The 26,123-nt window shown below is 35.4% G+C and overlaps 6 protein-coding genes and 1 long non-coding RNA gene across 10 annotated transcripts in view; 5 read left to right on the top strand and 2 right to left on the bottom strand.

The window, feature by feature from the left end:
- Window positions 1-195, bottom strand: part of LOC100635908 (heat shock cognate 71 kDa protein-like) — a 1,917-nt gene extending 1,722 nt beyond the window's left edge. Inside the window, exon 1 of the mRNA XM_003388227.3 lies at window positions 2-195. Coding sequence (XP_003388275.2) covers window positions 2-145 — 144 coding nt within the window. The 5' untranslated portion in view covers window positions 146-195. The remainder of the gene's footprint in view (window position 1) is intronic.
- A 209-nt stretch (window positions 196-404) lies between these two features.
- Window positions 405-4,562, top strand: LOC100635783 (uncharacterized). The gene is made up of 5 exons (XM_003388226.3): window positions 405-617; window positions 697-887; window positions 3,038-3,093; window positions 3,498-3,621; window positions 3,753-4,562. The coding sequence occupies exons 1-5, from the start codon at window positions 524-526 to the stop codon at window positions 3,876-3,878; spliced, it is 591 nt and encodes a 196-aa protein (XP_003388274.2). The 5' UTR covers window positions 405-523; the 3' UTR covers window positions 3,879-4,562.
- An 84-nt stretch (window positions 4,563-4,646) lies between these two features.
- LOC105313570 (uncharacterized) lies at window positions 4,647-5,595 on the top strand. The gene has a single exon (XM_011407105.2). It carries the CDS (start codon window positions 4,707-4,709, stop codon window positions 5,337-5,339), a length of 633 nt encoding a protein of 210 aa, XP_011405407.1. The 5' UTR covers window positions 4,647-4,706; the 3' UTR covers window positions 5,340-5,595.
- Window positions 5,596-5,743: 148 nt separating this feature from the next.
- On the bottom strand, window positions 5,744-7,627 carry LOC100635656 (ras-related protein Rab-9A-like). Its single transcript, XM_003388225.3, has 2 exons — window positions 7,520-7,627; window positions 5,744-6,861 (listed from the first exon to the last, which is right to left on the bottom strand). Exon 2 carries the CDS (start codon window positions 6,852-6,854, stop codon window positions 6,246-6,248), a length of 609 nt encoding a protein of 202 aa, XP_003388273.1. The 5' UTR covers window positions 6,855-6,861; window positions 7,520-7,627; the 3' UTR covers window positions 5,744-6,245.
- A 382-nt stretch (window positions 7,628-8,009) lies between these two features.
- LOC100636290 (centrosomal protein of 135 kDa-like) overlaps window positions 8,010-26,123 on the top strand; it is a 25,665-nt gene continuing 7,551 nt past the window's right edge. The window contains exons 1-21 of one of the 3 annotated variants that reach the window (XM_019999348.1): window positions 8,010-8,275; window positions 8,948-9,471; window positions 9,660-9,788; window positions 10,152-10,283; window positions 13,702-13,851; window positions 13,896-14,046; window positions 14,128-14,222; window positions 14,306-14,368; window positions 14,421-14,738; window positions 14,961-15,173; window positions 15,442-15,651; window positions 16,679-17,014; window positions 17,311-17,496; window positions 17,545-17,643; window positions 17,690-17,854; window positions 17,943-18,005; window positions 18,189-18,274; window positions 25,031-25,135; window positions 25,266-25,389; window positions 25,564-25,621; window positions 25,681-25,740. In XM_019999348.1, coding sequence (XP_019854907.1) covers window positions 8,092-8,275; window positions 8,948-9,471; window positions 9,660-9,788; window positions 10,152-10,283; window positions 13,702-13,851; window positions 13,896-14,046; window positions 14,128-14,222; window positions 14,306-14,368; window positions 14,421-14,738; window positions 14,961-15,173; window positions 15,442-15,651; window positions 16,679-17,014; window positions 17,311-17,496; window positions 17,545-17,643; window positions 17,690-17,854; window positions 17,943-18,005; window positions 18,189-18,274; window positions 25,031-25,135; window positions 25,266-25,389; window positions 25,564-25,621; window positions 25,681-25,733 — 3,444 coding nt within the window. In that variant the 5' untranslated portion in view covers window positions 8,010-8,091 and the 3' untranslated portion in view covers window positions 25,734-25,740. Of the gene's footprint in view, window positions 8,276-8,947; window positions 9,472-9,659; window positions 9,789-10,151; window positions 10,284-13,701; window positions 13,852-13,895; window positions 14,047-14,127; window positions 14,223-14,305; window positions 14,369-14,420; window positions 14,739-14,960; window positions 15,174-15,441; window positions 15,652-16,678; window positions 17,015-17,310; window positions 17,497-17,544; window positions 17,644-17,689; window positions 17,855-17,942; window positions 18,006-18,188; window positions 18,275-18,335; window positions 18,441-18,512; window positions 18,637-18,780; window positions 18,839-18,908; window positions 18,999-25,030; window positions 25,136-25,265; window positions 25,390-25,563; window positions 25,622-25,680; window positions 25,741-26,123 lie in introns of those variants that run through there. The other 2 variants (XM_019999347.1, XM_019999349.1) reach the window with 2 other exon arrangements.
- Window positions 19,000-23,970, top strand: LOC109583851 (uncharacterized). 2 transcript variants are annotated; one of them, XM_019999346.1, is made up of 5 exons: window positions 19,000-19,312; window positions 19,361-19,592; window positions 19,759-20,115; window positions 20,168-20,509; window positions 20,572-23,970. In XM_019999346.1, the coding sequence occupies exons 2-5, from the start codon at window positions 19,382-19,384 to the stop codon at window positions 23,856-23,858; spliced, it is 4,197 nt and encodes a 1,398-aa protein (XP_019854905.1). In that variant the 5' UTR covers window positions 19,000-19,312; window positions 19,361-19,381; the 3' UTR covers window positions 23,859-23,970. The 2 variants fall into 2 exon arrangements, with proteins under 2 accessions (XP_019854905.1, XP_019854904.1); XM_019999345.1 differs by lacking the exon at window positions 19,000-19,312 and having other exon boundaries at window positions 19,335-19,592.
- Window positions 24,253-24,803, top strand: LOC109583853 (uncharacterized). The gene is made up of 2 exons (XR_002185725.1): window positions 24,253-24,341; window positions 24,749-24,803. It is a non-coding gene; the product is annotated as an uncharacterized LOC109583853 (long non-coding RNA).

Here is a 26,123-nt window from a genome sequence, read left to right as displayed (position 1 = left end):
TGTCAGTGAAGGCGACATAGCTAGGGGTAGTCCTGTTCCCCTGGTCGTTAGCAGTGATTTCTACTTTCCCGTGCTGGAACACACCGACACAGGAGTAAGTGGTACCCAGATCAATACCAATAGCTGGTCCAGTTGCTTTAGACATTTTCTTTGGAGTAAGGGAGTTTTGCTTCACGAATCTTCAGAGGTCAAAATTGAAAAATGCCGTGATTTCAAGAAAGCAAGGGCCTGCTTTTTATAATATAATACACGTGGTCGATCAGGTGACGTTCTAGAAGAATCTGAAGGACACGAGAAAAGAGGAGATTGAGCTCAAATGAGCAGGAGGAGAATCAGTTTTGATATCCCGGAATTCCATGAATCCATAGGACTAGGGGTGGTGCTAAGAGGCGTGGTTTGTGTATTGTACACCCACGCATTCCAGCCCCACCCATTCTGACTTATGAATTAATTGAATATTTTGAACCTAAATTACGTCACTAGAGTACAAACTTTGTCTAGTCTGGTCCTTTTTTGTATTGTCATGCTGGGGGTGGACTTCCTGATTCACAAGACTCACCTACTGACGCAGGATCATAACCACAGGCCAAAACAACAAGAGAAAGTGCAGAAGGAAGGTAAACTAAACTGAAAAGGTTACACATCTCTTATTACTCCCTTCCCCCTCCTCTTCACACACTCAAAACCACACCACAGGGAAAAGGGAAAGAGAATACATTGATAAATGCATTGATAGATTACTGGGAAATGAGAGTAGGGACAAGAATATTCATGGAATCAATATCAATTCTAAGACACGGCCGATTTCATATCATGAGGCTATACCTCAAGATTATGCATTGTCAAGAATAGAGAGACTTAAAACCGAATGCTCCTTATATCATATGGTAAGAGTATCATAATGCATTACTCGTAATTTTGGAAGAGTAAAATTTTGATAAATTGCTAGACAATTTTTGGTGATTGGAGCAAGTTGGAGTTTTATTTTGGTGAATGGAATTTAAAGCACCAAATTTACAATCATCCCCTCCTAAGTGCATGGCATTTGGAGCAACTTTTAAAATACATAAAAAATTCAATTTTGATTGGAAGGAGTTCACACTTTCTACAAAACATAAGTACATTTATATGTATCAGAAAATTTATATAAATTGAGGATCCTTTCTTTTTATTTTTTCATTTTCAAAAATAAGCCTTTGTCTGAAAATACCCTGTACTGTAGCCCATAGTTTTTTCCAAAAAATGGCTCTAAAATTACCCCAAATTTTTATTACATTTTCTGATACATATTAATGTCCTTATGCTGTGTAGAAAGTTTGAGTTGATTTCGACTTCAATTTTTTGAGTTATGGTCATTTTTAAAAATAAGCCGTTTTCTGAAAAATACCCTGTACTATAGCCCATGGTTTTTTCCATAAAATGGCTCTGAAATCACCTCAAATTTTTATTACATTTTCTGATAGATATTGATGTCCTTGTGCTATGTAGAAAGTTTGAGTTGATTCTGACTTCAATTTTTTGAGTTATGGTCATTTTTAAAAATAAGCCGTTTTCTGGAAAATACCCTGTACTATAGCCCATGGTTTTTTTCCATAAAATGGCTCTGAAATCACCTCAAATTTTTATTGCATTTTCTGATAGATATTGATGTCCTTATGCTATGTAGAAAGTTTGAGTTGATTCCGAGTTCAATTTTTTGAGTTATGGTCACTTTTAGAAATAAGCCATTTTCTGAAAAATACTCTTTTTCCAAAAAATTGCTCCGAAATCACCCCAAATTTTTATTATATTTTCTGATGCACATTGATGTCCTTATGCTATGTAGAAAGTTTGAGTTGATTCAGACTTCAATTTTTCAAGTTACGGCCATTTTAAGAAAACACCAAAATTCTCAAAAATACCTCAAGCCTTGGTTTTCCCCCAAAATAGCTCCAAAATAACCCCAAACTTTTATGACCTTAGAGCAAGACTTCTCACCTCTTCATAACATGTACTTTATGTACTGTACCATGCACTTTCATTTTGTACTAATTTTGGAGTAACTTTAAAAATTTGTAAAAATCTAATTTGACTGGAATCAGCTCAACCTTTCTGCACAACAACATAAGAACACATGCATGTGTATATGTATTAGGGAAAGTTATAAAGGTAGAGAATTCTCTCCTTGTGGTAGGATCTTTTGTCCAATTTTAAAGCAACTTGAGAATCCACTGACAAGAAGCTTCATGGCCACTTTGCCAAAATCCTGTGGGAAACCCTGGGAATGAGTCCAAACTTTCAACGTACATGTAGCTTAAGTGTATTGAGCATAAATAAGTGTCAATTATAAAAATAATGCATAACTGTACTTGTAAGTTTTACAGGAGCAGAAATTTTGAAATGCATAAGTGTCTTCAATCACCAAATTAAAGTTCTACTTGCTTGCTCTATGGCAGGTTATGCTTTTATTGAATCTACACTTTTGTTGACATCCTTTATGACTGGGACTTTCCATACCCAGCTACTGCCTTATTAAAATTTTGTGTACAATCATTTACACACTTCCTGTGTTGGCCCAGTAATGATGACAGAACTGACCAAGGAGTGATGATTGTTTACTTGTACAGGAAACCATAAGGTCCAGTATTAAGAGCATCATAGCATTATAGTAACAGGAAATGCATCCACTCTGAGATTGATACTCCTCCATGGGTTGACTGAAAGGGGGAAAAATACCAACCTTTGGACTGTAATTATAGTATTTGAGCTTCGATTCCAAGAAATGATTCAGCTTGGTGAGAAATGTACACTCTGATGTCATAACCTTAACTGTGTACAGCTGGTTGAAATGTTAAAGCATGTAATCTGAGATTGTATAATGTGACACAATTAATTTGTTACTATCTCTTCTGGAGTTCATTGCTTGTGTATACATAGATTAAACTCATAGTATTGAGAGTTAGAGTGCTAAGAGATGGAATGCCTTTTTTCTATTATAATTATATATTTTGTCTCTTCTCTCTCTCTCTCTCTCCTTCCCTCTTTCCCTCTCTCTTAGGATCAAAAGCTAAACGAATTGGATGACTCTTTAACATCAATTGCATCACACAACAGGTGAATGAATATTAGACTAAGACTTTCATTATTAATATAATAAGTGGTACATTGTGAATGATGCTTGAGATGAGTTACATTGAAACTGACACTGTGACAGTAGGCACCCTGAGGGCATTAATAATATTAATACTCATGACTCATGTACTTGAATGGTCTCTATTATGCTATGATGCCTAAATCCTAATGCAATTGTTATACTCATCAATGTACATGTACTTGCATAATCATTGTACTTGCATAGTAATTATTATATTTACATTTACGTCATGAATGTGCATTCTGTCAGTGTTAATTATTGCATTTACATGTACAATAGTTTGTATGTTGTTACTATATCTAAGCACACCCACTCAGGCATACCCTGATTCAATAACACTATTATTGTTCATCTAATGATGTAGTTGGGCCAGCAGTGCCAGAGTGACAAGGCAAAACGTTGAACTTGCTTGTTTCGTAAGACGAAAGCGTCACCTGCTTACTAACCCAGCCACATGTAGGAGGGTAGAGCATAGGTTATGCAATCAGGTAAGTTTACAATAATGTTCGGTTGTCATTGCACTTTTGTGTATACAGTCATCATGTACTGCATCAACTCACACGTAATAATGTATGCTTACGCACAATGGCACATGATAGTATATTGCTCTCTTTTACAGACTGGGCCCGTCCTGATTGCCAAGATTATCAGAGATGGACCGAAACCAAGTTCGTCGCCGGCAACAATTTGGGCTGAACTAGTGTTAAAAGAGGGCAAGATGAAGCAAGAAAGGATACAGAGCTAGAATTAAGGATGGTTGGTGCTGTAAAGAATGTTCTGGCGGATGAGGGTACAGAGTTAGAATTTGCTACGTAGTCAGTGGTTATGAAGAGTACTGTGTATTATTACGTGATATGTTTGGACTTTTGCCTTTTAAGGATTGACCTTTTGCATTTATTTATAATTCAAAGGATAATAATTGAACTTGTTAAATAGCCGACTGATAGCTTGCGTCCAGCTGCAAAAGTGCCTCAATTTGTACAAAGGATTGTGTTGGTAGAAATGAATTATAATACAAAAGATGTGAAAAAGAATAACACAACAAACAAACACATACATAAAAGCACACATTGAAAATGACTCATAAGTAAGATGTATTTTTTAGAAAACTATCTGTTCTTGGGACATAAACAGCATCCAGAAAGCTCCAGCTTTTAACGTATTCGGTTGCTTGTCTTACTAAGCGACAGCAGAGGGTTTCGCCTTGTTTTCCACTCCCGCAGTCTTCTCTCCATTCTTGTATGAGACTAGTAAATTTCATCGAGTCTGCTTCGTCCCCGATACTCTTGAGGACGGCAGCGGCCGAGGCGATGCGTCTCTCCTTCTCGGCTGCAGTGTTAGTCGTGGAACAACTAGAAGAACTGCGGGAAGTGTCCATTATATAGAAGGAGGGCTTATTCGAGAGCTTTTATCACTATTAGCAAGAGTGTGTTACTTTTTCTCTGCTTTCCCTAACATCAAACCTTGGATTTTATAGCAATTACAAACAAAAGGGCCAGGGCGTGGTTGGTTTGGGTGTGGCTCAACAAGTCACGAGGGGTGTAGCTGGCTATTATACAACTCTGCAAAAGCTATGGCTCTAATGCATGAGAAAGTTCTAATTGATGGCTCTCCAGAGGCTTATAAAGAATGGGCAACTAGATATGAGGAAGATTCAATGCAGTTAGGCTATTCGGGGCACAGAAGTGTTGTCAAAAAATGGCAGGAATACTATGATTGCAAGGAAAGCCTCAATGGTTTCGTTTCTAAAATCATCCACAAAGTATTTGATGCTGGTTGTGGTACTGGCTTTATAGGAGATGAATTTGCAAGCTTAACACCATCACTTCATAGCACAGTAGAGCTATACGGGGGTGATCTTAGTCCTGATATGCTTGCAATAGCAGAAAAAAAGAATATTTACAAAGAACTACAAGTTGTCAACCTCAAAGAGAGACTTTTATATCCTGATGAGAGTTTCACGAGCATTCTCTGTGCTGGAGTTTTTGTTCAGGGGCACTCCGGAACAGAATCTTTGAAAAATATAATCAGGGTCCTCAAAAGAAACTGTTTCCTCATTGCAACAATACGTACGTCATTCTATGAAGAGAATAAGGGAGCATGGATCAAAGAAATCAATGATTGCAATTGTCAATTAGTAGAGGAGACACAGATGCCTTATCGTCATGATGTACAGGCAGTTGTCCTTGTAATCAAGAAATGCTAACTATTAATAATTAGCCAGCTAATGATATAGTAGCTACTTTTCCCTTTATTAAAATATTTCTGTTATCTAAATAAGCAAATCACACAGTTTAGATTGCATGCATGTAGATTCCAAGGATTGTATTTGTATCATTTTGTATTAATTGTACTGTTGTTGTACAGAAAGATTACAGACCACACATGATGCATGGTACGAGTACCATCTAATCCAAGCCTTTCACAACACCAAGGATAGTAGTTAGCTTGCCAGTTTTGTATAAAATTTATAATCAATGAAAATGAATTGTAATAGCCCACGTGTACACACGTGACTCAAAGAGGCGTGGTCAAAATGGAATCAATTATTAATGGTTAGTTAATTAATTTAGATTTTGGTTACGCCCACGCTTCCTCTTCAAAAAATGATTATTGTTCATAAATCTGAAAAATCATTTTAATTTCTGGTAATTTGGTAAAGATTGACAAAGAGAGAAAGGAGAGGGAAAAGAGAAGAGTGAGAGGTATAATAATGCATAAATTAAATTATACATGTACGTAGTGTGCACTATAATTAATTCAATATAATAATAATAAATTATAATACTTGTAAAATAGTTCAGAAAGTGATCAAAATTTCTACTTGTAAGAAAGGAAACACACACTCACACAGCAACAACACATAAAACATAAATATGAAAGAGAATAACAGAAAGGGGGAGAAGAGAGCAAGAGAGGACAAGAAAAATGAGTGAAGATGGATATTAAGAATAAATTATAACACTATAATAATACTAGCATAATAATAATAATAATAATAATAATAATAATAATAATAATAATAATAAAGGATCATCATATCTGCCAATAATAAGCTATAAAACAAAAATAATAACAGGTGGACTACCTTTTAGTAGTTCATCCCAGCCCATTATGCACAGCAACCTCCACCAGATTGCTTCTTCTTATTTAAGTCGACAGCGTAATCAGTCTTTTTCGAAACTGAGAGGTGCCCGAGACTAGATATTCTCTTAATGGCTGCCTCAAATGCCTGCTCAACATTAGTAGAGTCCTTCGCGCTTGTTTCATAGTATGGCATCTTATTGTTCTCTTCGCACCATCTTGCTGCTTCTTCTGGTGTGACTTTCCTATCCGGTACATCTACTTTATTACCAATGACGATGAATGGGAAACTATCAGGCTCTTTGACATCAGCGTAATATAGAAACTCTTTCTTCCACATGGTGAGGTTTTGAAAACTCTGAGAGTCGTCGACGGCATATGTTAACAGACAGCAGTCGCTGCCACGGTAAAATGGAGTCCGCAGGCTCTTGAATCGCTCCTGGCCTGCCGTGTCCCAGATTTGTAGCGTGTAGCGATTGCTGTCGACTTCCATGTCTTTGTTTAGGAATTCTACGCCGATCGTGTGAAACATGCTTGGATCAAATTTGTTGCTCACGAAACGCTGGATGAGAGAGGATTTGCCTACCCCACCATCTCCCAGGAGAACTACTTTAAGAAAGATTGGCTTGCTGGACATGATGACGCTGTGATTTAAGGAGAGAAGGGGGGGGAGAGAGGACAATAAAATTAAGACAAAAGTGACAAGAATAAATATAAAAGAGATAAAAGAAAAGGAGAGAGTGAGAAAGAAGACACACATTTTCATCTAGCGTCTTTCCCACATAAAAAATTAATACAATACACTTGATTAGAGATAACAATAAAACCAATTATTATTATTAGTCTGGCATTTCCAGACTAAGTCTTTGTGTCCTAATTGAGACAGAATGAAACAGTCTGTCATCAACAGACTCATTCACATGTCAGAGAATACCGTGTACATACTAGTAAACACACACATCATGTCAATACATTCATTTGTACGTCTTGTTTTTGAAAGAATTGTAAAAACAGAATGACACTGTATTTCCCACAACCAAACCTAAACAGCACTTCTCAATGAAAAGGCTATGTCTGAGTGGCATGAATTGGCATGCCCCAGCCCTCCCATATATACAATACACACTGATATAGACCATGCACTATAAAATATAAAGTAACTATTCTTTATAGCTCCATTTCAACTCCCAGCACACCCCTCCAAGACCACCTCCTCTTAATATTGAAAGTATTTCACATCACGCATGCTTAGAGATACAAAGCAATGGTATAGTCCCTTTCCCTCTCTCCCTATATGCTTACTTTTCTTTCTCAGAGACGGAGACTAAGCTTCACCACCGCCTCATCCAGTGACAGTGTATTCAAAGCTAACACTAGCACTTGATAATGATCACTCGGTTGGGTCATATGATTCTTTTAGCCACACCTATTATCACGTGGTGGCATGAACATTTTTGGTGAAATTCGAGGTAGATTTTTTTACCTGGAGAATGGAGAGCTGCTAGATTATACTTAAGTTCACTTGGTAGTGGTAGATAGTTTAGCAGCTTAGCTATAATTTTCGCAGTTATTATTATTATTGTTGTTGTTTTTCACGCTATTCTGACTCTTTATTTTTTTTGCTATGAAGCACTAACTATAACATCAAAGCTCAACAGTCTAACACCTTAACTGTATGACATTATGTTAGCTTTGGGCCTAGATTTTAGCCAAAAATAATTTTTCAATAGAAGTTATAACCACACCTACTTCTCCATGACAACTGACCACACCTACTTTTCCTTGCCTACAGGTCACTCCTCCTAAAAACATTTACTATGGCGGCAAGAACGAAATAATAAACTGAAGAAGAAAGGCTGCTAGAAGAAGGAAATATGGCCACTGCTATAGAGAGAAAATTTACTGGTTTGAGAAAACGCCTGGATCAGTTAGGGTACCGCCAGGCACTAGGAATAGAATCCCTCCCACTGGTAGAGAGACTGTTTAATGATCTCCTTCACACAACTGAGAGCTTGAGGAACGCTAAACTACAGATTACTAGAAGCAAGGAACAGAAAGGTAGAAACTAGGAAGTATATGACATTATATTGGGGTTTTGTTTCTTAATTCTTGGGTATGTAATTATCCAGATTTTAATTTTAAATGTTGTCAATCACCAATGTAACATATATAATAATATTTACTCAGTCATAATGGTTCTGTCACACCTTTTCAGTTATTGATTTTGCAAATTATATAAAAAGCACAATTTGCGAAATTTATTCCCACAAAATATACAAGTAATCCCTTCTGCGATTTAATTTTAATTTCCCTTTTTGCTTGTCAAGAAAGGCACAAGATTACAAAATGGCATTGTTTTGGGACCAAACTTTTAAGAATAAATTACTAAAATGGTCAGATATTTTAAAAACAGATTGTAATTGCTTGTCTCCTCTCTCTCTCTCTCTCTCTCTCTCTCTCTCTCTCTCTCTCTCTCTCTCTCTCTCTCTCTCTCTCTCTCTCTCTCTCTCCCTCTCCCCCCTCCCTCTCTCTCTCTCCCTCTCTCTCTCTCTCTCCCCCTCCCTCTCCCCCCTCCCTCCCTCCCTCCCTCTCTCCCTCTCTCTCTCTCTCCCTCCCTCTCTCTCTCCCTCCCTCCCTCTCTCCCTCCCTCTCTCCCTCCCTCTCTCCCTCCCTCTCTCCCTCCCTCTCTCTTTCCCTCCCTCTCTTTTTCTCTCCCTCTCTCTTTCTAAGGTTTATGGGAGAAACATGTAGAGCCCTACCAACAAGACAACAGTAGACTAACGCAAGAGAATGTTGCTCTACATCAGCAGATCCTAGCACTCAAGGAGTCTCTGGAGCAGAGAACCAAAGAACTCAAAGTATGCATGAGGCGTCTGGAACACGAAAACGCTGACCTCAAGTTTCTCAACAACCAATACATGCAACGAATCATATCGCAAGAGAAAGAATCACAATTGAAGTCTGAGAGGATTCTCGAACTACAAGAAAAGAATTCTCAAGCCGCCATTATTCAGACCCCAGGGGGGCGCAAGAAGACTCTACCCTATCGTCGCCAGCGGATGGAAATGGATTCTGTTCTCACTCCCTCGTCGTCCAAAGGGAAGCTCCTCCCTGTTCTGCCTGAGCCTGATCCTCAGGTAGTTGATCTTCTAAAGATGGCGGAGGAAAAGATGATTGAGATGCAGCGATCGCTGGATTCTATTGGAAAGGAGAAGAAAGAAATGAAAGACAGTATAAAAGATTTGAGAAGACAGGTTAGGGTTCAATTTACATGTACATGTACATGTATTAATAATGAGAATTTACATGCAACATTATACATGTATGTACATGTACATGTATGTTCTTGTACTGTATTAATAATAATGAAATTTTACTTTTAATGTACATGTACATGTACATGTACATGTGTATATGTGACCGGATTTTTTTTCTTCTAAAGGTTGAGAGGAGAGAGAATGAGATTGAGCGTCTATCGGGTCAGTTAAGAGGAGGGCGTCCACCAGAGGCACTGGCAATGGAGGGAAAGATTGAGAGCAATGAAAGAATGACAGCTCATCTTAACATACAGGTAATGGAGAGAGGGAGAGAGAATTATAGAATAGTAGAATAGAATATTAATCTGCAATAAATACATGTACATGTACATGTATCTGTATGACAAAAATACATTGTACTTGCATTTGTACATGTACATGTACATGTATTTATAGTACATCTGTACATGCATACTAAATGTTAGCTTAAAGATACATGTACATGTACATGTACATATGTATGTGCAGTTTTTTCTGTTTTCATACTGTTACTAATAATAAATATTATTAATGATAACAATATTGTAGTACAAATCTACAAGTTTACATACAGTATAAACATGTACAGTATAAACATGTACATGTAGTACATGTTTTTTTTAAATTTTTATTTTTAGGTTGATTTCTTGCAGCAAGCTAATCAGAAGTTAGAGGCTGATCTTGCAGAAGCTAATGAGTCCAAAACCAAATTGCAAGCAAGAGTGAACGATCTAGCAGGAAAGAATGCTAAAATATGCTCAGAGCTTCAAGTAAAGGACTACATGTACATGTATACAGTAATGTGTCAAAATTAATTAATCTCAAAAAATAACTAGTTTGAGCAACTTTAAAAATTCATAAAAAATCCAAATTTGATTCGAATCAGTTCAAACTTTCTACACAGCATAAGAACATGTATGCATATCAGAAAAATTATTAGAATGGAGAATTTTCTCCTTTTCAATTTTAGCAAAATTTGGCCAACAACCCTGTACTGTAGTACAGGGACTTTGGTCTGATTTTGGAGCAACTTTAAAAAATTTTTTTAAATTCAATTTTGATTGGAATCAGTTCACACTTTCTACACAACATAAAAACATCTATATGCATCAGGGAAAATTATAAAAATGGAGAAATTTCTCCTTTTTAATTTTTTTGAAATTTGGCCAACGACCCTGTACTATAGTAGAGGGACTTTGGCCTGATTTTAGAGCAACTTTAAAATTCATGAAAAATTCAAATTTGATTGGAATCAGTTTAAACTTTCTACACAACATAGAGTACATGTACATGTATGACCATGCATGCACATGTACTGTACTCTTGCATGTACATGTACATGTACTTATGTACATGTACATGTACTTATGTACATGTACATGTACATGTACCGTAATTTGCCTTTTTTTCGTTGTGGAAATATTTTCGTATGGTCCTAAAATGACGAAAATATTTCAATCGAAAATTTTTGAGCAACCAAAATTTGTGACCTAATTCATCAAAGAAAGACTAAGGTACGGCCTGATAAGTAGGTATCTTCTTGCAGCTCTAACCTTGCTCTATCCACTGGTGCTTGCTGTACTTCAATCAGTTGATTCACTACTGAGTTATAAAATAAAACGGTCCACCATGTGACAAAAGTAGCCATTTAATGTTTCCGTTTATTATCCGTAAATTGGTCATTGCTGCATCTCCAGTACTATCCGTATACTAGTAATGTCGGGGGAACAGACAGGTCAAGAATCTCTTATCTCAAGAATTATAAACACTACTATAGCGGCCTTGTTACCAGTAGGTAAAGGACAAGGTATATGCAAGAGAAGCTAAATTTTCAGACTGTAAAAATTTTCGTACACTATGAGAAGACGAAAATATTTCCACTTGAATTTTTCTGAAACGAAAAATTTTTGTACGAAAAAAAGGCAAATTACGGTATACACAATGTTGTGTATTACCATAGTGGCAATGCAATGTGCATATAGTAATGAGGTGAGCTTCACTATAATTTTGCTTGTACATGTATGCTATCTGAGGTCACTGATTTACATGTACTCTGATTTGGTAGTAGGATGCATGCATGTACATGTACCGTACATGTACATGTACACATTTTCTGCTTAAGTTTCAAATATTTAACATTAGAGCCTTAGAGGAATGATGCACAAGAACAATTTAACAAAATATAAACAAAATTATTGTAAAATTATTGTATTGTTACATGTAAATGCAGTTCAAGACAGTTATATTATTATTTAAGGAATTTCCCCTGGTATGGTTTTTCTGCTTGGCTTTTTCACTTTTTCAAAACATAGCCACGGTGTGAACATTGTGAGACTGAGGGCATCACATATAGCAATGGCACTCAATACAGAGTTCTCATCAAAGAGACCATTTATATTGTTAGTATCCCAAGGTACAAAAAACATAGCATAATATAATATTATAACTCGTGGAACAACAAGAAGAACAATTTGAATAATGACTGCACTAGTTATGCAGCAAAGTCGGTGACAAGTTATCTTCTTTCTGATTTGGTTTCCTTTGGTCATTTTTAAGACAATGTATGTTGAGAAAGAAACTGCTAAAGCTGAAAGGCCAAAGGTGACACTTGCTGCCTCTAAGCCATCAATGAGTTTAATCTCAATGCAAGTTCCATTTACTGGAGTGTCTATTTTAACTCTACTGCCTTTATGGATTGTATAACAATTTCTGTGAATATAATCAGGATTATTGTCTCTCAGCTGCTCCAACTCATCATTTTTGCTAGTTATTCCTGTCCAAAATGTGCAAATACAGTGAACAGAGAGGACAAGAAACATGAAGAAGAGGAAATACGTGTAGCAAATTGGAGTTTTATATCCATATACTATGAATCTGTCACCATCTCTCTCCAGGAAAAAGAATATCTTTTGGACAATTTTTGTCATCTTTTTCTGGATTTGATAGCACTTTTCACCCATACATCCACAGCAGCAGAACAATGGAACGAAAATAATGAATAAAATCAATGCAATATATGGAATTCCAAATAATATGGTGCCAGTAGCAAAAGAAGTGATGGAATCAATTGTATCAGAGTTATCTTTGTTGATAAAGAAGGCCATTCTTTGTCCAGTGTTCACTGTTGCTTAATTCACCAAGGGTGGACAAGAAATTCAAAAGGAAATGTTTTTTTGTGCACGGTACATGTATTAATAAACAATAATTATTACTTGTGTATCCTTATTCTGCTTATTGATGCGATTGTAGTCTAATCAGTAGTATAGCTTGTGTCCAACACTCTGTTTTTAGCTCTAGTTCTGGTAGAGCGGCTATCATAATTATACGTGTAGTTCTACAGTTTAAAGTACCATGAATCTATGGTTCCTGTATCTGTTGACACAATGTGTTTGTGTGTGTGTGTGCAACTTTTAGAATTGATTCACAAAGCTTCAAGCCATGTTGTGCAGCTACATGTAATTCATTAATTCTTATTTGTACTTTAACCAATGCTAATCTGCTTTTGCTTACCCCTCAATAAACCTAATAAACCTTATAAACCTAATTGTACTTTTGAGATACATGTACATGTAAACTACATGTATTATGTATCAGAAAAAATTATAAAAATGGAGAATTCTCTCCTTTTAAATTCTGGTGAAATTTTGCCAGCGACTCCGTACAGGGACTTTGGCCCAATTTTGGAGCAACTTTTAAAATTCATAAAAAATACAATTTTGATTGGAATCAGTTCAAACTTTCTACACAGCATAAAAACATCTATATGTATCAGGAAAAATTATAAAAATAAAATTGAGAATTCTCTCCTTTTCAATTTTGGCGAAATTTGGCCAACGACCCTGTACTATAGTACAGGAACTTTGACCCAATTTTGGAGCAATTTTAAAAATTCCTAAAAAATTCAATTTTAATTGGAATCAGTTCTAACTTCTACACAACATAAAAACATCTATATGTATCAGGAAAAATTATAAAATTGGAGAACTCTCTCCTTTTCAATTTTGGTGAAATTTTGCTGCGACCCTGTACTATAGTACAGGGACTTTGGCCCGATTTTGGAGCAAATGAAAAATTTATAAAAAATCTGAATTTGATTGGAATAAACTCAACAACATAAGAACATTACTACAACTATTGATTGCATGTTTATACATGTACATGTATGTATTGTATTTTTAATTTTGTCAGGAAATCAGTGAGATGGTGAAAGAGATGGAGAGGGAGAGAGAGGAGAGCGAGTCTTTGCTCCAAACGCAAATTAAAGACCTACAGGAGAGACGTAATGAAGGAGAGAAACAACTAATACAAATGGAAAGAGAATTAATGAAAAATAAAGAGGTTAGTGTATAATTTTTAATTTTTTCTACTACGTGCATTTTTAGTCTTATCAAGAGTTGCTGTCAGATAATAAGAAGATGGCCGAAATCCTCTCAAGCTCTCAGGCAGATTGCAATAGAGCAGCATCGCTCATTGAGAGACTCACAAACGAGAATAACCAGTTGAGGAAACAAGCCAGACTAGCCAAAGAACCAGGTACGCATACAGAGCACATGTACAGTACATGTACATGTACATGTACTTTCACATGTACATGTGCTTGTAAAACTTTTCCAGGTTTGGATCAGTATGGATCAATGTATGGTGATGTTGGTAAGGAGAGAGACCAGCTTCGGGAAACTCTTAGAAAATTAGAATTAGACCTGAAACAAGTAAGTACAATGTACATGTGACATGTACTGTTTGTGACATGTACAATCCATTAAATGTTATTTTTGACAATTTTTGTTTTCAGTCGCAAGATCAAGCTAAGGCCTTGGCACAAGACAGGGATAACACCCAGTTACTGTATCGCCAGGTTAGGATCTACATGTACATGTAAAATCTTTAAAAAGTTTCCATTGCTTTAGGTCTGTGAAGAACTATCTCGCTTTAAGTCACCAACAGCAACAAAAACCTCTGGCCCCCATCCTCCTCTAACGCACCCTCCTACCTCTTCTCCTCTCCCTCCTCCTCCTCTTCCCTCCTCTCCCCTCCCTCCTAGTCTCACTCATCATGTGAGTAGGCTGGAGGGAGAGAGAGACGACGCCAGGACTGAAGTGAGGGAGTTGAGGTCCGAGTGTCAGAGCCTGAGGGAGAAGCTGAGTATGATCAGGGAGGAGAAAGGTGAGGTTGAGAAGGACAGGAATAGAGAAGAGGTCCGTCATCTGCAGACTCAATTAGAAGAAGTAAGAAACATGTACTGTACATGTGTATTAGATACATGTGCATGTACATTGCTAGATTTACAAATATAAATGTACATTGTTGTGTATATTAGAATAAAACTATGTACATGTACATGTTCATTTTTATGGTTTTTTTTTCAAGAATTACTTGTAGGCATGAGAGAACCTCTTATTTTTATTACTTTTGGTATTGTATCAACCTTTTCCTCTCTTTTCTTTCAGTTATCAAAAGAGAGAGATAAATTAAAGCTAAAGTCTGAGAGCCTCAGAGAGACCATCAGTGGATTAGAGAAGGAGGTTATTGAATCAACCAGTGCTCTGTCTTCAGCAAAATCAGACAACAGGCAACTGAATGGTAAAATAAAACGTTTGCAAGGACTACTGGAGGCATCTGAGAATGCTAGGAAAGAAGATCACACTGGACTACAGCATCAGGTGAGATTAACATGTACTCTACAGTACATGTTAATTTCAACTCCATGCCATATACATGTACATATATATACACATGTACATGTACATGTACATGTACATGTTCTATATACTGTACAGTGTACATGTACATGTACATAATAGTCATTATTATTACTTACAAGAACTTGTACGCACGTCTGGATATGACTGGAGGTGTGGTTAGGAGGCGGAGCCCCTCAATGTTTTACATTCTTTCTGTTATTATTATTATTGTTGTTGTTGTTTGTAGATTTCAGAGACGGAGATAATAATCATTGAGTCCAATAAGTTGAAGTCGAGGTTGTCACAATTAGAGGGAGAAGTAGAGAAGAAGCAAGACAAGATGGAGGAGCTAACCCAATCACTGAAGGCACTGGACAGGGAACATGACCTACTGAGGAGAGAGTGTGACAGCAAGGATGAGGAAATATCAAAATTAAAGAATGAAATGCAACAAAAAGTAATTTTAGAATGTACATGTACATGTACATGTTTTTTTAAATACATGTACACAATACATATAAAACAAGTGTACATGTACATGTATTGATTTAAAAATATTCCTATAATTGTCTTCACCACCCTGATGTACATGTACATGTACATGTTAGCTGGGTTCTTCTTAAGACTTACAAATGTATTACAGTATTAAGTACATGTATACAGGAGATTGCATAATCCTTGCAACAAGAGTTTTAGCTGATTTATTTTGTTAAGTGGGTGATTTATTATTAAGTACACATGTACATGTACATGTACATGTAGCTGCTACTCTCTTATACAGAAGGTAAGGCAGAAAATTACCAATGCTACTCTTGTTGGAAAGATATTGCAATCTCCTGTAATTAATTTTTTGTTGACACAAGTACATGAGTGTTAACCACATTATCATCCAACCCACAAGAGCTTGAACAAAAAGCAGAGTATAAAAGAGTTGCATACTGCACTGCATGTGGGTAAAGGCGGATTTACAATATGACATTAGGCCAGCGTACCGTCAATTTTTAATCAAAAGCGTGGGCGATTTGACCTTTTGACGCATGCTTTCCGCTGGAATAGAACCAGATTCTATTCCAGCGTCAACGTAACGTCAGGACTAGCGTAATATTGTAAATCCGCCTTAAGAGATGAGTGTCAATTTTATTGTTTTACAATTTTTGGAAGGGATTATTATGAATGAACCCTGAAGCAGTATAATTTAAATCAATAAATGCACCACATACTATTATTACCATATAGTGGGAAATTTTGGAGGGAATTACGTGTAAATTTGGCAAATTTGGCATTTTGATAGCCATTAGCCAAAATAAAAATCTGCCATTTTGAGCCATTATACGCATGCTTAATGGCATGTGATCGCTAATTTGCCAAATTAAAATTTGCCAATCATCAAAATTAGCAATTCGCCAAATTTAACTCCCTCCAAAATTTCCCTCTATATGGTACTGTAGATTTTCACTGTATGTACATGTACATGTATTCTTTAGGACAGCAAGAATGAACATTACGAAGGTCACATGACGCGTTTCAAAGCATTTGAGTTTGAGGCACAAAATGTTCTAGCAACAAAAGAAAAGGAGCTAGCACTCCTGAGACAACAGCTGTCTCACTGCGAGGAAGAGAAGGAGAGAAGAGAGGGAGAGAATGCCAGCCTCTCTCAGAGCTTGAAGCAACTGAAGGATGATCTTGCTACGATGACAATGGAGAACCAAAGGGTTAATGAGGAGCTACGCCGAGTATCAAGCGAGAGGGAGAAACTGACAGTACAGGCCAAAGAGCAACAAGAAACACTTGTGAAGTACCAGGAAGAACTGTCTGTTAAGGTACAGTTGTATAATGTATGTACATGTACATGTACATGCATGTACTATGCATGTACAAATGTACATTAAATGGAAGGACTTTGAGCGAAAGAGTTACATTTTACAATGCATTTTTCACAAGTGCAATGCACATGTACATGTACAGTACATGTACACTGTATGTATCAATTACTGTACGTATTGAATTGCATGTAATAATAAAGATTGCATGTACATGTACATGTACATGTGAATGCACACGTGTACAACATTTGTGTTTGACTATACAGTATATTATGTTTATTCATTGACATTAGGATCAAGAGAGGGTTCAGCTATTAGAGTCATACCAGTCACTAGCTAAAGAGGCCGAGAGATTAGAACTAACAATACAACAGGCAAAGTCCCAGCACTCATCACTCGATATTGAAATCAGCTCATTGCAACAAGAGAATAACCAACTGAGGGAACTCTGCCAGCAACACACTAGTGAGATATCACAGGTATGATGTAATGTGATGTCATATTGATGATGTAATGTGATGTCATAGCACTTAGCAACGCTGGAATCTTATGAGTTGCAAATGTCAAGTTTGACTAGTTCGCTGGCAAAAATGGAGGAAATGTGTCGACAAGAACAAAATGAAAAGGTACAATGTACATGTACATTAATAATTGTGATTATTATTAATGTAGCAAGCGTTGATGGGTGATTTGGCAGCAGTGAGAGAGTTATGTGTCCAATTGGATAAAACAAAGGATTCATTGACAAGACAGCTAGCATCAGTATCAGCAGTTGATGAACAAACACACTCTGAAATGAATGACTTACTAGCTGAAAGAGACCTACTGAAACAACAAGTAATAATACTAAATGTATACATGTACAGTACATGTACATGTACATGTATATTGTATTGTATCTGTGATTTTATTTCTTCCCCTGTAGTATAATAATGAACGAACCAGAGTTCAGAATTTAGAAGTATTGCTATCAAATGAAAGAAAAAAGGTACAGTACACATACATGTTGTACATACATGTACATGTACACATACAGTACATGTACATACATCTATGCATGTACATGTACACATGTACATGTACAGTTAATGGTTACTGTGATCCATTTACATGTACATGAGTACAATGTACATGTACATGTACTTGTACATCGTATTTTATTTCATTGAAGGAATTCAAAGCTCATTTGGCTAATGAAGAGAGAGAAACTGAAATTAATCACTTAAGACAACAATTGACACGACTAGAGAATGAAAAGTTAGTACATGTAGCTGTACATGTGATAGTATGAAATCTTTTTTTCTCTTCTTATTATTAGTGTTGCACAAAGAGATCAGATTAAAAGGTTACGCAGCGACCTTACAATCAAACAAGAAGAACTGAGCAGATTAACATCCGAACAATCAACACTATCACTACAAAAGTAAGAAAAGAATACATTGTACATGTACATGTACAATGTATTAATGGTGAATTTTGCTTGTTTTCTTTTTAGACAAGAAACAGAGAATCAGCTGTCAAGACTACGTACAGTAATATCAGCCTCTTCAACATTATCACCTAAACAATCATCACACGAGGTCACTCACTCAGTGTCAGCATCTTCAAAGTCACAACCAGTGAGAAAATGAGCAGAAAAGAGAGAGATGGAAATACAGAGTTTTTGACATTTTTATTTATATGTATATGTACTGTATGTAATTACATAATTTACATGTACAGTATACATGTACATGTAGATTGTATTTGCTTTTCTTCCTCAGACTGGTGTTGAAGAAGCTATCTCTCGTGAAGAAGAAGAGTTAAGAGTAGAAAGTGCAAGTGAGTATATTATACCAATTTAATATTTGGCTTATTATTATTATTATTATTATTATTATTATTATTTTAGAGTTAATTAGTGAATTATTATCCCAATCAATGGAAAAGACAAATAACAACTGATATAATAATAATGACAATACATGTATACTGCTATAGTTATCAATAATAATTATTTTTATGAAAGTAGATGTTTCTATTGCCTGAATTCCTCAATGTACACATAGAGCTCAGTTATCATTTCTTAAGCATAGTTTTGCAGTAAAATCTACACAAATCTGGCCAAATTTTAATTCACATCATGTGATATTGGCTATCACAACTTAATATCCATGAACTCACTTGTCACAATTATCATGTGATGATGTTGGGATAACACAACAACTCAGCCTTCATCAGTTCATCTTTGTCATTCAATTTTCTTTTTTGGTTCAACTGGTGCAATACAGCTCTACTGATTATATTTAAAATACAGTGAGTTCTCTAAAGTTATAATTATTATGATGCATGTACCCTTACTAGACTCTATAGGTGATTGAGAAAATGATTGAGCTCTCTCAATGGAGAGCATGTATTGGGTTGTGGAACTGCTGCTGTTCTGGAACGAAACTAAAGTTATGCCAAGATGGAAAAAAAATAAAGCAATCGAGATGTATCTCAGATGTGCATGTAGACAATGGATTTGAGCTATTGAAACTGACATTTTTTGCTCATTTTCTAACTGTTACCCTCAGTTCTATTTTAATTACAATAGGTAATGAGGTAGCTTACTGTATATGTATATGTACATGTACATGTATATAGGGTATTAGGTTTTATTACATTGTATTTCTCTGAAGTATATGCACATGTTGTACTAAAACTAGTGTATTTATTGTTATGAAATGGACTTTACTCTAAATTTTTAATTTACAATGTAGGACTCAAAATATTTTTCTGCTCTCTTCTCCTTCTTTTATCTGGAGATGTTGAGCTTAATCCTGGTCCAGTAATTGATGAACGACCTAATATTTTTGTGTTGCTTGATCTGCTGGAGCCACTTGAAAACTGGCAGTTGTTTGGTCGTCAGTTGCCTGGAGTAACACAACAAATTATTGACATGATCCAAAAGTCCAAAGATTTAATGAGTTCAAGGCCAAAAAAGAAAGCTCTTATTGAAAAATGGTTCAAAGAGAATCCTAAGGCAACATGGAAGGATGTGCTTGCTGCTTTAAAAAGAAGAAAAGAGATTCAAGTCATTCAAGATATTGAAAAACACCTGTCAAGTACATGTATTTGTAAGTTTAAAATGTACAGCAGAATAATCACAGTTTATTAATTCTATTGCAGGTAACCATTTGGATCCAAAGGACTTTTGTGGTCAAATTGCTCCTAAGGAATTGTTACGTTCATATTCAGACAAACTTACTGCTGCTATTACTGATAATCTTCATACAATTAGCAATGCACTATATGCTAATGGACTAATGTCATTAAACATTAAATGTCGCATATTATCAACAACTGGGCATTCCGATTACGAAAAGGCCAGCTACTTAGTGACTACATTATTAAGACAATTGGAAGCATCTTTAAATCCACAAAGGGATTTGATTAATATTTGCCATATATTGATAAATCAAAAGCATCGAGCACTTAAAGATATTGCTGCATCTATTTTGGATCAATTAGGTAAGTACATGTACATGTATGTGTCCCACTTAATTTCATTATACATGTACATGTACATGTAGGTCAGCCATATCATGCAGTCATTAGTTCAGATCTACCTGATGATGTGCAAGAGTACATAAAGAGTCTCAAAGATAAGTATCTAAGTCAACCTATTATTGCTAGTGACTGGCCACCAAGAGTTGGGCAAGATTTTTTTGGTAGATTAGCACTTGTAAGGGAAAATGAGTTTGCTTCACAAGCAGAGCATGAAAGATATTCGTGGTGCATGTTAAGGGGTCATATCGATGAAATTCATTATATTTCTGGTTATAATAAAGTTACAATTGAAACTATGCTAAATTCAGATCTTTTGTCTCTCAGATTAGCTGTAGATGGTCCTCCTGGTATTGGCAAGACAACACTTTGTCGTAAATTGTTAAACATGTGGTCTAAAGGATCACATGAGCTTCAACATTACGACATAGTACTTTATTGTCCATTTAGACATAAACAAGTAGCTGAAGCAACTGAACTAGCTGATCTATTGACATGTACATATAAAAGTCCTAAAGTATCAGATGTAGCAGACTGGATAACAGAAAGAGAGGGTAAAGGGCTTCTAATTATTTTTGATGGTTGGGACGAATTAAGTACACAATTGAGAGAGGCTTCACTGGCCACAAGCATCATTTGCAAAAATCAGTTAGTTTATTCTTCTGTAGTTGTTACCTCTCGTACTTATGCCACTGCTTCACTACTTCAACTAGAATGTCTCAATCAAAATGTTCATGTCATTGGGTTTGTTGCAGATGAAATAGATCAAGTGATTAAAGGAACACTTAGTCAAGAACTGGCAGAAAAATTGATTGAAGATCTTGAGTTACGAAATGATGTTCTCTCATTGTGTTATGTTCCTTTAGTCTGTTCTATGGTTATTTTAGTTTATCAAAAGTCAGGAGGTTATCTTCCAACGACCATATCTGATCTTTATGAAAACTTTGTCTTACAAACTATTAGAAGGCATGTTAAAAAAGCATATAATGACCTGGAGCCACAATCAATTGACAGTCTTGGTAATTTACCATCAAACTTAAATGCATCACTTCAACAAATGTGTGAATTTGCTTACTTCAGCTTAAAGAAAGAAACTAATAAAATGACATTCACTCTTTCACAAATTCAGTCACTGGATATTGCAGCAAAAGAAAACTACCTTGGGATGATAACATCTATTACTGACTTTGATGAGGAATGGTATCAATTCATTCATTTAAGTATCCAGGAATTCCTAGCTGCATGGTGGATTGCTAAAAATGAGAAAACAGAAGAAATATTTAAAAATTGTTTTGAAGATGATCATTTTCGATTGTGTCTCAGGTTTGTGGCAGGCCTAACTAAGCTGGAACATCAAAGCTATCAACAATACTTTAACAGCACAGTATTTGACTTGCAATGTAGAAAAAGACCTTTGTTTGAGATTGAATCTGCCCATCCTTGGATTACTCCAGATATGCATCATGTTAGTCTTGAAAAGTTTCAATATAAGTTTATGGTCGAATTTTGTACCCTTCTTTATCTCCTGTATGAATCACAAAATACAGAATTATGTCACATTTTAGCCCAGTCAATCAAAAACTACTCCATGTGTCTAGGTAATATTTCACTGAGCTCTGGATTGCAACCACCATTTGACACACTGTGCCTTACATACTTTATTAATAATTCTAATACATATTGGAATTATTTGCATATTTATCCATATGAAACTGCTTCTCGATGGAACATCATCAATGAAGGAATAGAAAAAAGCACAGCTCAGTCTAAAACAGTTGTTATAAATAATTTCCTGAAGTTAGTACAATGGCCGCGATATTTTAATATTCAAGAATTTTACTGTAGTTTTTTTTGTTTTGTGGATGTTCAAGAATTTCTTGTTTTTTTAAATTTCTTTTCTGAACTTCCACAGCTAAAAAAACTTCATTTGAATCAAGTCAGTCATCAAAGAAATGAATCGAGTCAAGCGGCTATTATCGAACCAAGCAGTCATCAGCAAATATTTGTTGAACTTGAAGAAAGCATAGTTAGTTCTCATCTACAAGAACTATACTTTAACATGAAAGAGACCGTGCAACTGAAAAATGTTTCATTCATTACTGATATAACTGCTGCTTTACTCAAGGGAGTAACAAGTAGTAAAACAATTAAGTCATTGAAAATAATAGTTGACTATCACAGTTATTATCATTGTCCCCCTGCACTTCCAAATGGCATTATAGAACGCTTATTGCAACATAACAGAACATTACAAGAACTTTCTCTATATTTACCAAATGAACTTATTTCATCAGCACTGAATATCAAGGAAATAAATGCACCACTGACTACTCTAGAAATTGATGAAACTTTTGCAATAATTGAAAAAGCAGAACAATGCAAAATGCTGGCACTTCTTCCTCATATTACAGGACTAAAGCATTTAAAATTGATGCTGTACAATATGTGTCCTCCATATCCTTTACTCCTTTCAAATCCCAATCTGCAGTATCTCTCACTACAGTTACAAACATTTGATAGTGTTATAAAGCTTTTTGAAAATCTGACAAACAATACTACACTTTTGGGACTGAAAGTAAGAATTCGATTACAAAGATGCTTCAACTCAGGTGGGACAATCTGTATTCATAATTTAGTTAGAACTCATATAGGGAAAAACCTTGAGAATTTGTTAACAAATAATCACATTTTACAGCATCTTGAAATTATAGGATTGGATATACCATATGTTTCAGAAGGGTCAATTTGGCCGAATGCTCATATTATTCCAAATTTTTTTCTGCATTTTTTAAATAAAGGTCTGGTACAAAATAAAAGCTTAAAACATTTAACTGTGCCTATTGAAATACCTAACTTAAAGGGGCTGAAACTCTTGACAATTTTCCTTGATACATTGTCTCAAAAGAAAATTCTCACTGAACTTCAGCTATACATACATATCAATAAATCTGATAGAGATGCAACAATTTCTTTCTTTAGTGAAAATGGATTACCTCATTTTACAAATTTCTTACGTTCTGTCAGAGCCCTAAAAATATTGAGAGTGGAATTTGATTGTTCATATTATCATTATTCATCAGAGCGGGAAATTCCTTGTTTGTCTACAATTAAAAAATGTGTGTATGATTTCATGGATGGGATTGTTTTTCATCCTTCTTTAGAATATGTCCACTTAGGTGTATCAGTATCAAGTTGTGTAACAAATATTTTTGAGAAAGAATTGAAGCGAATAATGAAGACATATAGTGAGCAAGAACAGAAACCACCTCCTCACATTGATTTATCAGATCGTCTTAATTTAAAAGAAGAATAACAATTTGTTTAGATGAATATTAATTTTTTGCAACCTATTATAGAGAGCAATTAGACTAGCTATTATATTATTTTTATTGTGAAACTACATTTTGAATGCAGATTGCAGAGAAAGGGGGAGGAAAATGAGAAGAGAGATAATGGAGGGGGTAGGAGAAGGCCATGGCTTTCCCAAACTGTCTATTTCAGGGTCTTCCATGCTATTTAGCTCAATTCAGCCCTGCAGGCAATCTATGAAAGCATAGTATTTATTATGGTGAAAGTGGAGCCAATCCTATATTGGCCATGCTGTGGCCAATATAGGATTATATAGATAATGGCAGAGGCAGTAGATGAAGAGCCGCTTTTTTATGTTTTTGCTGATGATTTAGATGAATACAATGAAGATCATGAAGAAGATCCACCTCCTCTTCCTCCTCCCGTACTGGGAGTACAATCAACCTTAGACAGTTAGGAGGCCAGTACTGACCCTTAAAGTTGATCGGTTAGTTACTGTATAGCGGAAAAATTTTGTGGCCCAAAAATTTCGCAGATCTGTCCAAAAATCAATTTCATGGATTCAATTTTCGTGGTTTTCTACATTTCAGCCATCTTGAACTGTATAGAATTGATTTTTGCGGATTTTATTTTCGTGGATTTTGAAAAAATGCAAAATCCACGAAAATTTTGGGCCACGAAAATTTTCCGCTATACGGTATTTAATATTTGTAGTATTAACTCGAGCCTGATGCCATTTTTATCATTAAAATTAGTGAATTTTATTTTGGCAAAAGACGTATTTTTTCATAAACAGATTGTTTAATGATTGTTTAATGATGCACATACATGTTACATATACATGTATGTACATGTGCTGTATCTACATGTATGATTTTATTTCTTCCCCTGTAGTATAATAATGAACGAACCAGAGTTCAGAATTTAGAAGTATTGCTATCAAATGAAAGAAGAAGGTGCAGTACACATACATGTACATATACAGTTAATGGTTCTGTAATCCATTTACATGTACATGAGTACAATGTACTTGTACATCGTATTTTATTTCATTGAAGGAATTCAAAGCTCATTAATCACTTAAGACAACAATTGACACGACTAGAGAATGAAAAGTTAGTACATGTAGCTGTACATGTGATAGTATGAAATCTTTTTTTCTCTTCTTATTATTAGTGTTGCACAGAGAGATCAGATTAAAAGTTTATGCAGCGACCTTACAATCAAACAAGAAGAACTGAACAGATTAACATCCAAACAATCAACACTATCACTACAAAAGTAAAGGAAGAATACATGTACATTGTATATGTACAATACCGGTATATGTACATGTACTGTACATGTACACGTATATACTGTGTACATGTACGATGAATAAATCATGAATTTTTACTTGTTTTCTTTTTAGACAAGAAACAGAGAATCAGCTGTCAAGACTACGTACAGTAATATCAGCCTCTTCAACATTATCACCTAAACAATCATCACACGAGATCACTCACTCAGTGTCAGCATCTTCAAAATCACAACCAGTGAGAGAATGAGCAGGAGAGAGAGACTGAGATGAGAAAATAAAGTTTTTGACATTTTTTTATTTTATGTACATGTACATACAGTACATGTAATTATGTGTGTATAGTGTGTACTATAAAGATAAAGTAATGCCTGTACAGTACATGTAGATTGTATTTGCTTTCCTTCCTCAGACTGGTGTTGAAGAAGCTATCTCTCGTGAAGAAGAAGAGTTGAGAGTAGAAAGTGCAAGTGAGTATTATACCAATTTAATAAGTGGCTTATTATTATTATTTTAATTATTATTTTAGAGTTAATTAGGGAATTATTATCCCAATCAATGGAAAAGACAAATACAAACTGATATAATAATTACAATGCATTTACATGTATACTGCTATAGTTATTATCAACAATAATAATTTTACATAGAGAACGTACATGTAGGTGTTGGCTGATTCTATTGCCTGTACAGTACATGTAGATGTGTGCATGCATGAATTCCTCAGCAGGTACTATAACAATAATTTATTAGTCCTGTAGTGTAAAAGCATACATGTAGTAAATTGACTTTCCTTCACATCATGTGATACTGGCTACCACAAATTCCTCAACATTGTACTTGTCATAACTGTTCCACTGTCCAAATATCATGTGATGATACATCATGTGATGCTAGGATATCACAGCAACTCAACAACAGCCTTTGTAAACTCTTTTTCGGCTCAACTGGTACAATACACTAACTAAACTC

The sequence above is a fragment of the Amphimedon queenslandica genome, unplaced genomic scaffold (assembly GCF_000090795.2).
Source record: "Amphimedon queenslandica unplaced genomic scaffold, v1.1 AMPQUscaffold_13276, whole genome shotgun sequence".
NCBI lineage: Eukaryota > Metazoa > Porifera > Demospongiae > Haplosclerida > Niphatidae > Amphimedon > Amphimedon queenslandica.
Note: the sequence above shows the minus strand (reverse complement) of the source record. Positions and strands in the feature narration are given on the sequence as shown.